Source organism: Lepisma saccharinum, chromosome 8, assembly GCF_977018435.1.
Source record: "Lepisma saccharinum chromosome 8, izLepSacc3.1, whole genome shotgun sequence".
Classification (NCBI taxonomy): Eukaryota; Metazoa; Arthropoda; class Insecta; order Zygentoma; family Lepismatidae; genus Lepisma; species Lepisma saccharinum.
The window spans coordinates 94,273,709-94,287,402 of record NC_139236.1 but is presented as its reverse complement, the minus strand read 5'-3'; the positions used below and the strand labels follow the sequence as shown (position 1 = coordinate 94,287,402).

General features: G+C 36.5%; 1 protein-coding gene across 2 annotated transcripts in view; it reads left to right on the top strand.

The window, feature by feature from the left end:
• nmdyn-D7 (nucleoside diphosphate kinase homolog 7) overlaps positions 1 to 13,694 on the top strand; it is a 59,918-nt gene that overhangs the window by 35,256 nt on the left and 10,968 nt on the right. For both annotated transcript variants that reach the window (XM_083127323.1, XM_083127322.1), the window contains 3 exons: positions 2,785 to 2,992; positions 3,757 to 3,871; positions 5,246 to 5,379. In XM_083127323.1, coding sequence (XP_082983449.1) covers positions 2,785 to 2,992; positions 3,757 to 3,871; positions 5,246 to 5,379 — 457 coding nt within the window. The remainder of the gene's footprint in view (positions 1 to 2,784; positions 2,993 to 3,756; positions 3,872 to 5,245; positions 5,380 to 13,694) is intronic.

The window sequence follows — 13,694 nt, the reverse complement described above, 5'->3', positions numbered from 1 at the left end:
TAACTACATAAATGTGTTGTTAGGAAGAACATGTTTATTTTGTATAATAAGTATAGTTTTTAAATTAAGTTTAGGGTTTTATTCACAATTTTAACACCAAAATCTCATTTTAAATACTCCTTTTGATCCCGAAATGTGCCCAGTTTTTGTACCGAAATCTTTATCTTTTATCCGCCATGTGTACCTATGTATATATACAGGGTGTTCCAGGAGGAAGCGGCAATACATTGAGAACTGGTAGTATTGGTGATTCTAAGGAAAAAAAGTTCATATGAACATGGGTCCGATTTTGAACGATAATGAAGAAATAACAGAAATAAAAATGATGTAGGAAAATACAAACAAAAACAGAAACAAGTAAAACATGCAATGTAATGGTATGTGTGTAAGTAAATACGAGAAGGGACATGCTGATACTAATTTTTATAGCATGAATTTGTGGTGTAGCAGTAATTAGTACACTATAATTAAGTAATGAAGCAAGCAATAAATGTAGAAAAATGAAATGTTAACACCTGCTGGTCAGTCAGTATTCACATGAATGAATGTAAGGAGGGAAAAGACCACAGAAATGATAGCAGGTCACAGCAGATTCTCAAAAATACCACCACCAACATCAATGCACTTCTGATCACGTCGGAGGACATCTAGTGTTGCACTACAAAGTTCCTGATGATGTTCCTAGATTAACGCAGCAGCATTCATAATGCGAATGTGCAGTTCATCCCTTGTATTCACCCTTTCCTGGTAAACCTCCTGCTTCATCCACCCCCCCTAAACTGAAATCAAGAGGGGTTAGGTCAGGAGAACGAGGTGGCTACGGAACCAGACCACTACCACAACGACGACAATGACCAACCAATCGATTAAGGTAGGTGGAATTCAGATGTTGAATGATCAACCAACTGGAATGAGCATGTGCTCCGTCATGCTGCAAGTTGAGGTTCCGCCTTGTGTGCAAAGGAACATCGTCTAACTGGTCCATCAAATCATTTTGTATCAGATGAAGTTACCGCTGTGCATTCATGCGTTCGTGAAGGATAATTGGGCCAAGAAGAATTTTGCCAACCATTCCACACCACACGTTTATGGAAAATCTGTCTTGTTACCCTGTGACAAGGGTTTCGTGAGGGTTGTTCCGAGTCCAAGTGTGTGTATTATGGGTATTATTCACACCATTACAAGTGAAGGTTACCTCATCAGTGAATAAAATGTATGGCACTTGTACTCCATGCTGTAGTAACCAATGACAAAATCGACAGCGGGAAGCGTAATCACCAGGACGTAAGTCCTGCACTGGTTGGTGTTGAAATAGATACAAATGTTCCCCATGCAATGTCCGCCACACACGAGTATGTGGAATACCCAGATGTGTTGCCATTCGTCTGGTACTAGTGGTAGGACTTTGTTGCACCATGGTAAGTATTTCCTCCCGTTCGTCAACAGATTGTCTGGTTTCACGTTCGGAAGTCACTTTAGCACTGGAAAGTGTTCCACGCTCTCTCAATGCATGAAACGTATTAGTAAACACTACCTTGTTTGGTGTCCTTCATAATGGAAAATGCCTCCTGTATTCTTCAACAGCCGAGTGTGTACTTCAATTACAAAACTCGTACACAAACACCATGTCCGCATACTCCTCATTCATGTATGTAGGTGCCATTTGACGGTAACTGTCTGTGAACTGGTACGGAAACAACCCAAATAACAGCATCTCACAAATGTGCACGTGTTCTAAGTACACACTCTCGCAGCATGCAGGTAAGACGCTTCGATGAGTAACTGTGTCATGTGTGCTGCCTACCACCTGTTGGCAATCTTGTGAAATTGTCACAGAACGTTATGGTTTACTAAGGGGCCATGGTAGCTCGGTCGGTACGGCATTCCACTACCAATCCAAGGGTCGCGAGTTCGACTCCCGACCAGGGGAAACCTGGAATTCTTCTGACTGGAAAGGCTTTGGCGTCTATCCAGCATCGAATAACAGGAGTATTTACTTACACAATTACCATTACATTGCCATGTTTTACTTGTTACTGTTTTTGTTTACGTTTTCCTATATCATTTTTATTTTTGTTCATATCTCAGTTATCATTCAAAATCAGACCCATGTTCATATGAACTTTTTTTTGCTTAGAATCACCCATGCTACCAGTTCCCAACGTATTGCCGCTTCCTCCCGGAACACCCTATATATAATATAGCTACTGAGTGCACTTTTATTCCTTCCTTCACACATCTCTGTGTTTCATCCATATATTTCTTTTTGCACATGTAATGTCATAAACTCCTGCTTCATCTAAATTTGAACTCTTACTAATTTTTGTATCTGCTGAGGTATTTTTTCCACAATGAAAAACAAAAACACATCAGTGTACAAACATGCAGGGAAAATCAAGAACACATTTAATTATTAATAAGGACTTATTTCCTCATTCTTTACACTTAAAACAGTGTTCCACGAAACTTAATGCAAAGCCACCATGATCTCTAGATTTTTTTTTGGAGATAAGTAAATTCCACATCCATCCACTTCCTGCAACTCTCAACCAGCTATGTCAATAAAGCACAGAACCACGTATGGTGGTAGCAATTTCACCAAGTGACAAAAGAAAGCCATGATCATTTGTGAAAGAAACTAACGATGTGGAATTATGTGTTTCTAAATAAATTATGTAATTTAGAATAACCCTGTATATGAGAATCTGTGAAGTGCTGGCACTTAAATTCTCGTAAATAATCTTCATGAAGGTAATTAGTAATTATTTCTGAATCTTTGTGCAGAACTCTTCGGGAATACATCATCTCGGGGCCAGTGGTTGCGCTGGAGCTGATTGGAGAGAATGCCATTGACAAGTGGAGGAAGCTCCTCGGCCCAACGGACTCCAGGAAAGCAGCCACAGAGGCTCCAGGCAGTATACGAGCTCAGTTTGGGAAAGACACAACCTTGAATGCTGCCCATGGATCAGACTCCCCAGCTTCTGCTCAAAGGGTACAAATTGTGTAGTGAAGACAATATTTCACATTTCATAATTGTATTCATTTTATCAGGATGCTTTGTTGTGAAAAAGTTTTGTGTTTCACATTCTTTTATTATTGCAATCAGTTAATTTAGAAGATCCACCTACTTCATTGTTGCAGGTTAATGGTACATGGTACCTTTAAAATTAATTGGTAATGAAGATAAGAACAGCAATGCTGAGACACAAACGTTTTTTGTAAAATATTTATCACACCATGAAATAACTTGTTTGTATAGAATTGCAAGAACTATTTTGTTCTTGTATTGATGCAAACAATTAATCAATATATATATGCAAACGCACACAAACATATATAGCTTTGTTTTAGCATTGCTTGACATGACCTACAAGTTCTACTTTTTGCAAGAATGTAACAGATTACTTAGTACTCTATGTACCATACCATATTAGCATATATTTTTGTAATTTTACCAATCTGACATTTCTATAAATAACATGTAATTTATTGCAAAAACCTGTTTTTTTTTTCAGGTTACATGTATCAATTAAGCAGGTAATTAAACAATTCATTAAATTTTTGTCACATCCTTATAGTAAAACTATCAGTATTTAAGGTTGAGATCTGTTCATCCCTAAATTTAATTTATTCTGGCAGCTTTCAAAATATGTATTTGTGTTTATTTTATTTTCCATGTGATGTTTTAAAGTTAGGCTAATTGCAGTGAAGCAAATTAAAGTTTTTTACCTAATAAATTGAATTTCTTAATTGCAGGAGTTGAATTTCTTTTTTCCAAGCAATCCAACAGATTTACAGAGTGTTCCTGCAACAACAGCGACTTTCGACAAGTGCACCTGCTGCGTCATTAAACCTCATGCCATTCAAGAAGGTAATTGCCATAAGTTTGGGTTGACCCTGTGCTCTTCCTCATTTCCATGGACCTCCGTGGCAGAGGCCGGGGGTCCCAGGTTTGGATCCTGGCCTGGGCATAGCCCTTCATCAAAATTATCACTCAACCTCATCTTTGCTATTAGCCAAAAGTGGCAGAAAAGCAAAGTAAAATAAACCAAATAAATATTAACAAAACCAATACATTGAAGAATTTAGCAGTTACAAGTTGTGTGAATATTTAAAATTATAATAATTGAGGATGATCCATTTGAGATGCTAGGAAAGTAAACCATTGTATTCAATAATTTAATGTACGTAACTAAGGAAGTTTGTTTTAAAATGAATAGGAAGATGCCTATGAAGGGCAGAGCCAGACAACATGGTGATCCCACTGCAACAGTGTGCACAATGCATTGCATGACATGCGAGATTCTCTGGACTCGACATCTCAAGACATTTTCTGGTGGGGTGTATGTCAGTTCGCTAATGTACAGATGAGAACCACAGAATAAAATTGACCTCTGTCAGATCACTCGGGAAATGCTTCACACGATGCGTGACAACTTTCCCATGGGGCATGAACTGCATAGCTTCTGCCGTGGCAATCATGTTGAGTGTTAATGAAGAAGGGTTAGTGTGTCAGTGATTTGGACAAAAAAGTGGTGTCCCTGATAATACAGTGGTTTTTTAACTGCAATTCTTTCATTTCTTTTGTGACATCAAACGGATCACCTTGTATATAGTATTCCAGTGCAGTTGTACCACATCCACAACCTGACAAGCTATATTAATGGGATCTTGGTACTTATGATTTAGTACAAAATACGTACATTAACTTGGACAAATCTATTTGAATAGTTAGAAATGTAGTGGAACCCTAATTTCATATTCACAGAGTTTACATTTACCTGCATTAAATCCAAGCTTCATGATGTCAATATATGGTGTAAGCTTTTTTTGCATTTTAAGTTTTAGCGTTGTGGCTCCCTAAAATTGAAATATCAAGGTTCCACAGTAAATCTGTTGCATATCAGAATGTTGAATCCTCAAATTAAAGTTCTTTGAGGTCCTGGTTTCGATACCCGGTGGAGGCACATGGTGGTTCAGAGCTCACTCTAAAATGTAGGTCCTATATGTGCTTAAAGTGGACTAATACAATCCAAACTAAAGTTCTTATTGAAATAATACTAATCATACATAACATAATAAGATTTTTTTTTATTCATTTTTACAATTTTAAATCTGAATCAAGAGGGTGATTTTTCATTTAAAGTACTTTAAGCAGAGAATAGTAATTACATTGTACAGAGGTTGACTATAATATGGTTTCCATATTGTCTAATGTGTTAAAAGAGATTTCTTAACTTTTCAGGTCTGTTGGGAAGAATAGTTACAAAAATTCAAGAGCACAAATACAATATTACAGCCTTCCAGATGTTCTACTTGGATTATGTAAATGCAGAAGAATTTCTTGAAGTTTATAGAGGAGTTGTACCTGAATATTCTGTAAGTTTGAAATATAATTTGTTTCAACATAAAACTATCTCAAAACTTTTCAATAATCAATACATGAAGGCTATGCAGTAAAATGAAATGGAAAGAAAACTGAGAGGTACACATCCATATCTACATCACTTCTCAACATAATCACCAGGGCTAGGATTTATATGTAAATACATACTTTCAATTTGACGAATTGCCACTGAAATTTTGTAATATCTTCATCAATAATAATGTTTGTTGTAATTTATTGTCAATATTTTTCCATATTTCTACCTTTAATACATATTTAAGGAAAATATACTTAATTGTACATATTTCAGCAGGTATATTTCACATACTGTTCATAATTAAGGTACTCACGTTTTCCGCAAAGCTGTTTTACATTATATTCTATTCATTTTGGTAGCCACTGCCACCATCCTCGTTGGAATTTGTTGTGTTGTTGCTTGGTGCGTTTCTGTTATTTTTTTCCTAAATCGCCGCTAGGTGTACTGCTGTCGCCTGCATGTCTGCGTATATGTTGTCTGCTATTCACCGGTGTTAATTGCTGCAGTAACGGAAGCCAGGCATGGTGTGCCTGACCACTATCTATGTTCAGTTCATGGTTGTAGTGCATGATGGTGTGTGTTTCTTTAAATTTTGTGTCTATGAGAGTGTTTGCTTTGTATTTGACATGTACTTTCTCAATTTTATGGTTGTGGAATTTGATATGCTTGGCAAGTCCGGTGTTGGTTTCGGCAGTTTTTGCATTTGATAGGTCCTGCGGAATTCTCTCACTGATGGGACTGATGGATCTGCTGATGTAATGAGCCTTGCACTCACATTCAGCATCATAGACACCTGGATTGTTGAGGGGGGAGAGGAAGTACCGTTTATGTTTGTTTAGTTGGTCAGCTATTTTGGAGGTTGGTTTGTGTGTTATTTGTAGGGGTGGAGGGCTTTGGTAAGGTGGTTGGATGTGGTAGGATGGTAGGGAGGGCAAACCACTTGGTTTTGTTACTGGGATCTGGTTCCGATGATGGAGCAGGTTGTGTTGATGGTGCAGGTTGTCTGACTTGGATTTCAGCTTTGCTACACCATGTGGAGAGTTGACATTCAGTATATCCATGTTTTAGTGCCAGTTCCATGATGGTTGCTGTCTCGTCCCTCAGGTCTTCTTCTCTGGAACAGTAGCAGAAGGCTCTTCGGAAGAAGTTTAGCCATACGTTGGCCTTTTGCTTGGATGGATGGTTGGATAGTGCATGGATATATTGGTTGCCTGCATCTGGTTTTCTGAAAACTGTGGTTGTAAATTTGTTGCCCCCGCGGCTGATGGTGAGGTCCAAGAAATTGATTTTGCCCTGCTTTTCATGTTCTATGGTGAATTTTAGTCTGAGGTGGATGCTATCTAGTTTTTCCAACAACAGGTTGATCTCGTCTGGTTTTTTGTATATGACTATGATGTCATCAGCATATCATCCATATCTGATGAATTTGAGTTCCGGAGTTTGGAGTATGCTTTTTTAAGCCAAATGCATTGCTATGGGAGCCGATAGTGGGTTTCCCATGGCAAGGCCTTCAGATAAACTAACTAACTAACTAACTCTGTAGCCTTCTTAAACCCGAAGGTTCATGGCTGCAGCAACACAGGCCTTCCATCTGTCCCTATCTTGAGCAAGATCTATATACTCTTTTCCATCCCTACCGATTTCCTTTAGGTCCATCTCAACGTTGTCCATCCATCTTCGTCTTGGCCTTCCTACAGGTCTCTTACCATCAGCTTTCCCAACAAGAATCCTGTAAACTCCTCTTTCCTCTCCCATTTGCACCACATGGCCTGCCCACCTAAGTCTTCTTGATTTAATTATTCTAATAATATCTGGACATGAATACAAATTATGTAGTTCTAAATTATGTAGCCTTCTCCACTCACCTGTCTCCTCATCCCTTTTAGGTCCAAATATTTTCCTAAGGATCTTATTTTCAAATACTCTCAATTTATGTTCCTCTTTCAATGTAAGGGACCAAGTTTCACACCCATTTAATACTACAGGCAAAATTACTGTCTTGTATATTTTAACTTTTAGTTTCTTAGATATTAAACGAGAAGACAAAAGTTTATGAAGAGAGAAGTAACATGCATTTCCTGAATTAAGCCTACTTTTTATTTCCTCTTTAATATAATTTTCACTTGTGAATATTACTCCTAAATATTTGAATTTGGAAACTAGTTCAAATGAGTTGTTATCAATAATCAGATTTTGATTATTACCTAACACTTGGTTTCGGTCTGTAAGCATATATTTAGTTTTCTCTTTGTTAACTTCCAAACCTATCTCTTTAGCAGTTTTGAAAAATATTTTAGCATTATTCTTAATTGTATTTATATCATCCCCTAATAAGTCTACATCATCTGCATATGCTAACAACTGAGTCACACCATTTAATTTTAGTCCTTCGTTAGTTTCTTTTACCTTCCTAACAGCATGTTCTAAGGCAAAATTAAAGAGCAATGGAGATAATGCACACGAATTTTACTTTCTGTTTCACTGGTGCATACTTTTATCATACTAACAAGCTTCTTAGGTATTCCAAACTCTACTAATATATTATATAATTTATCTCTTTTGACCAAATCATATGCTTTTTTGAAATCAATGAATAGCTGATGGACATTTTTGATTATATTCCCACTTTTTCTCAAGTGTCTGTGTAATGTGAAAAATTTGATCTGTAGTTCATCTGTTACGTTTAAATCCACATTGATAATCACCTATAATTTCATTAGCATATGGGGTTAGTCTTGTTAAAAGAATGTTAGATAATATTTTATATGTTGTTGAGAGTAGATAAATTCCACGGTAATTATTGCAGTTCATTTTATCACCTTTTTTAAACACAGGAACAATTATGGATTCTTTCCACTGTTGAGGGATTTCTTCTTTATTCCATATTAAACAAATTGATTTATGAATTTGACATATTAACGAATTTCCACCATATTTAATTAACTCAGCTGGTATTAAATCAATGCCAGGTGCTTTGTTATTCTTTAGCCTTTTAATAGCATCTTTAACTTCAGTCAAGTTAGGTTCTGGAACTAAAGGTTCTGCTGTGTGCACTTCATTTACTTCTGATTTATCTCCTACATGAACATTTAAAAGGTCATTAAAGTAGTTCTTCCATCTATTTAGAATATCGCTTGGGTCAGCTAGAAAATCACCGTCTTTATCTTTTATCAAGTTTACTTTAGGTTGCCACCCCTTTCTAAATTCATTTACACCTTTATATAACTCTCTGATGTTTTTGGTTTTGCTGTTTGTTTCAATTTCGTTAATTTTGCTTTTCAAGTAATCTCTCTTTTTACTTCTAAACGTGCGGTTAACTTCTCGCTTTATTCTATTATAATTGTTTAGATTTGTATCATCAGAGTTATTTAACCACCTAAGTCTAGCCTGATTTCTTATTTCTATTAGATTATGACATTCATTATCAAACCATGGCTTACTTTTTCTCTGTTTATGGTATCCTATACTTTCTTTAGCTGCTGATTCTATTGCATTATGTATGTACTCCCAATTCTTATTTACGTCTGTTTCATTTATATTTTCATCATCATTTAAATCCTGCAAAACATCGAATTTATTGGACAGTTTAATTTGGTAATATTTCTTAATCCTTTCATCAGCAAATTTTCCTGTATTAAATTTTAGAACATTTAGATTTTGTTGCTTATGATTAAAGCCCGGATTTTTATGTAATATCAACCCCTAAAATATGTACATAAATATGTAATAAAAATGTCTGAAATATGTAAAAAATATGTAAATTCATAATGAAATATGTACTATAAATATTTATTCCAAACGTTACTTCCTATTTTTGTTACATTTTTTCCTCACAAAGGGATATGTTTATTTCAAAAAGACTTACAAAAATTGAAGTTACAATATTACAATGCTTACATTAAGTATTTTTTATGTTCTTATAGAGCAAAAATATTAACCACAATTTCAATATATTCAATATTTAATATACAATGTCACCAGGTACCATTCAAAATGTTCAGTAGTAAATTTTCGTTGCCCAAATTTTTCACTCAAAAAGCACTTACAAAAATTCAGGTTACCTTTGATCTTGGGGCAGGCACTGTATTTAATTATTTAACTTACAATATGTTACCAGGTACATTTCCAAATGTTCAGAAGTAAATGTTTGTCGCCGATCAGATAATATGTTCTTGTACGCAGAGAAACTTCTCTCCACGTCACAAGAAGTAACCGGAGCGTACTTCAGGAGGTGAATGTGGTCGGGAGAAATATCATTGGGAGGGTTAACTGTTTCACCATTGAGAATGCGGCTCACTGTAAATAAGCTGACGTAACCTGGGTTTCTTTCAGTCACTGCGTCAAATTTTCTTCGAGCTTTCTCTCCCACATCTCCTCCAACAGCAGACAGTTTCTTTCTTGCATCCTCATATATATCCATGGCTTCCAGGAGAGGAAGCTCAACAGTTTCAAGTTTTTTTATGCTTGTATCAATCCAACCAAAATTGCTGTTTATGTATGCCATATCTCGCAAGCAAGTTTGGTGTCCTTGAAGAGATTTTGAGCAGTGCGTACCGATACAGCTGAGTCCGCCGAAAATGAGTCAAGCACAGATTTCACTTCTTCAAAATGTTCGTTGTAAAACTTACTTGCCCGGATCCAAGTGCCCCATCTAGTAAGAATAGGTTCCGGAGGAAGTGGTACACCTGGCAATTGTTCCTTGTAAACTTGCACACGTTGTGGTGCCTTCAGAAACACCTTTTTCGTGGAAGAAATAAGTTGGTTGACTTCCGGGAAATTTCCTCTCACCTCCTCAGCAATGCGTTGGAGAGCATGTGCCAAGCAAGTAAAGTGGATCAAGTTAGGATAAAACACTTTAAGTGCCGTAGCAGCTTTTAACATGTATGACGCACTGTCTGTGAACATGAGAAGAACTCTCTCTTCTTGTACGCCATCCGGATACAACAATTGAAGACTGTCATTCACAAATCGTGCTATGGTGGAATGATTAGTACGCTCTAGAACTTTGCATGCAATGAGATGTGGTGTAGATGGAGAATCAGCAATTAGCGTTCCAACAATGAAATTACTTACATACCGTCCCAAAGCATCAGTTGTTTCGTCGATGGAAATCCACACATAGGAACTGCCTACTTCTGCCCTAATTGATTCTAAAGTTTCTTTGTAGGAATGTGGAAGATATCGCTTTCGAAGGGTTGACTCGTCAGGAAGTTTACGGCCACAATATTTTTCCAGAAAATCCCGGAACTTCGGTACTTGAATTTTATACCAAGGAATGTTTGCTGCAATCATTGCTTCGCACATTTCCTTGTAAAACACACTGAATGAAGAATCCTCTTGCATCTGGGTTAGTAAAACTTGCTTCTTTTCACTCCGTAGTTGTTTGTTTTTCACATGAAGTGAAGTGCGAACATGTTGATCTAATTGAGACTTCATAGTGCACCCAACTTTTTTATCGCACACTCGACAAAAAATAACTACCATCCGTAGTAAATGCATCATCGACTGCTATCCAAGATCGCAACTTTTGAGATAACGAGGAGGTAGGCGGAGCCATTCCAGCTTTCTACAGCTAAAACACTGTTTAAATACTGAGGCAAGCTCTTCTTAAAACTCCAATGGTTAAAATGAAAAGGCGACGAAATATATATACGTAATTCTACGGTTGAGTTAACAATACTTCATTCAAGATTTGTCGCCACCGGCTGCAAAAATCAAAATGATCACAACAATGTACGGATGAAAGGTAAGTGCCTCTCAGCGTTGTACTTGCCGCCTTCCATTGTTGGTTCTCTTCGTTCGCTGTGTGTTGCTTGCCGCTCCATGTTACAAACTGGAAACTGAAACACTGTCGAATCTTGATGTAATTGTTACGATGCAGCGAATCAACGAACTGCTATGTACGTACAACGAAGGCAAATCACACTTTTAAGTTACTATATTTTTTTAGACCTGGAAATGGGGAGGGGAAATGAGAAGATACTTTTTTAACTAGTAAGCCAAAAGTTCATTGGATTTTCCTCTTAAGGACTGTTTTATGTAAAAAATATTTCATATCTTAGGAATATGTAACATTTAGTAAAATATGTAAAAATATGTAATATAAAACTTCACTGTGACATCTCTACTGACGTAATTCGTCAATATATTTTAATTCCACGCTTGTACATATAAAGGAAAAAATATGTAATTGCATAGAAATCCGGGCTTTACTTATGATTTATCACTGCGAGTCTTTCTCTTAATTTAGCAATTACTAAATAATGGTCACTGGCACAGTCAGCACCTCTATGTGTACGAACGTCAATTATACTAGTATGCCTTCTCTTATCAATGAGAATATGATCTATCTGATTATGAGTTTTACCTTCTGGAGAAGACCAGGTATATTTATGGATATCCTTATGTTTAAAAGTGGTACTTTTCACAATTAAATTCTTTGAGGTTGCAAAAGTAATCAATCTTATACCATTATCATTACTTAATTCATGAAGACTTTCTTTACCAATCGTGGGTTTAAATGTATCTTCTTTGCCAATCTGTGCATTACAGTCACCTAACAAAATTTTCATGTCATACTGAGAAAATTTATCAAAGATCTGTTCTAACTCTGCATAAAAATCATCTTTAGTATTATCATCTTTATCTTCCGTTGGTGCATGTATGTTTATTAAAATAATTTTACACCACCTACCCTGTAAAACTGCATATGATATCCTGTCATTAATAAATTCTACTGTTTTAAGAGCCGAGATAATTCTATTATTTATGAAAAAGATAAAAAAGGTAAAGTGCTCCCCTGTGCATAGCACCATGCCATGAAGGCGTATAAGGGGTGTGGGGGTAACTTTTATGAACTTTTATGAAAAAGCCTGTTCCAAATTATGATTTTCAGTACCACCATAGAAAAAAGTATAATTTTTAGTTTTACAATTCCCTTCTCCTGGCCACCTAACTGCCTGGACAGCTACTACATCTAATTTATACTTAACTATCTCATTAACTGTACACTGAAATGCCCCAGGCCGGTAAAGGCTCAGAACATTCCAGGTGCCTAATTTAATATCCTTATTCCTAATGTAGATCTTATCCTTAGTCCAGGGACCTCCCAAAGTAGTCCCCACTCAGAGATCCGAATGGGGGACTATTTTACCTCTGGAATATTTTACCTTGGGAACATCCATGGCCTCATATTGTTGTTCCTTGACATGTCTTTTTACAGTGCAGAGTTGTCAGCTCTACGCCTAACCCCCAATATGAATGGAGGACCGCACCTGTCATTGGTCAGCGGATCCCTCGGATCTAGCTGGGAGAATTACACTGTAGTCCACCAACCATAACCCACTTCTGCCGATTGTGGGACCCTCATAGAGCCGTGACAGGACAGCTCTGTAATCACAACAGAGCCTGTTGGTTGACTAACTGCAGTGAACACGTCACTGGGCGATGAGTCAAGTGGCAGTGATGGCAAGTTTAAACCGATGCTTAGGTTTACTAAGGCCTTCAGATTGCTCATAGAAATTATTTTCAAATTGAAAATAATTGTGTCTTAAGCACACTTCTAGCAAATTGGCAGTTTCGGCTACTTCCAGTGTGGGGACTTTGTTTATGGTCAGGATGGTGGCAATGGCTACCGAAATTAATAGAAAATAATGTAAAACAGCTTTGCGGAAAACGTGAGTACCTTAATTATCTATTACCGTGTCTCTCATTCCCATAGTATGAATACTGTTCATATTTCATCATTTTGGAATTGTTCAAAAGAAATAAATTATGTGGCTCCATGAGCATTTCAACTCTCGGCTCTGGCACTTGTTCTTGTAGGAATTGCATAAAGGAGGCTGTCATCATTTTTGCTGCTTAATGCAATGAATATTGTTTTCTTTCTTAAAATTCTCATGCTTTGATGGGTGACAAGTTCAAAACCGAAAATGAATAATCGGAGGTTACTGTAGAACATTTTTGTATAAATAAAATAGTGTCTGCATAATTTTAATATCAGTCTATACTGAATTAATCATTTTAGAAATGATTGTACTGAAAGTTTTTTTAAAAATTAATAAAAAGAATGAATTTATCAAACTTGTTTGTACAATCTTACCTATTCGATTAGATTAAGATAATTTTCTGTGGCTTGTCATTTTTAAACATTAACAAAATGGATAATAATAAATTGTTTATTTTGTTTGAAATCACACAAATGAGGAAATCACTATGAAGAAATCTTCTCTTCTTTGCGTCGTTCTGGGTCATTTTATGCATGTGTTAGTC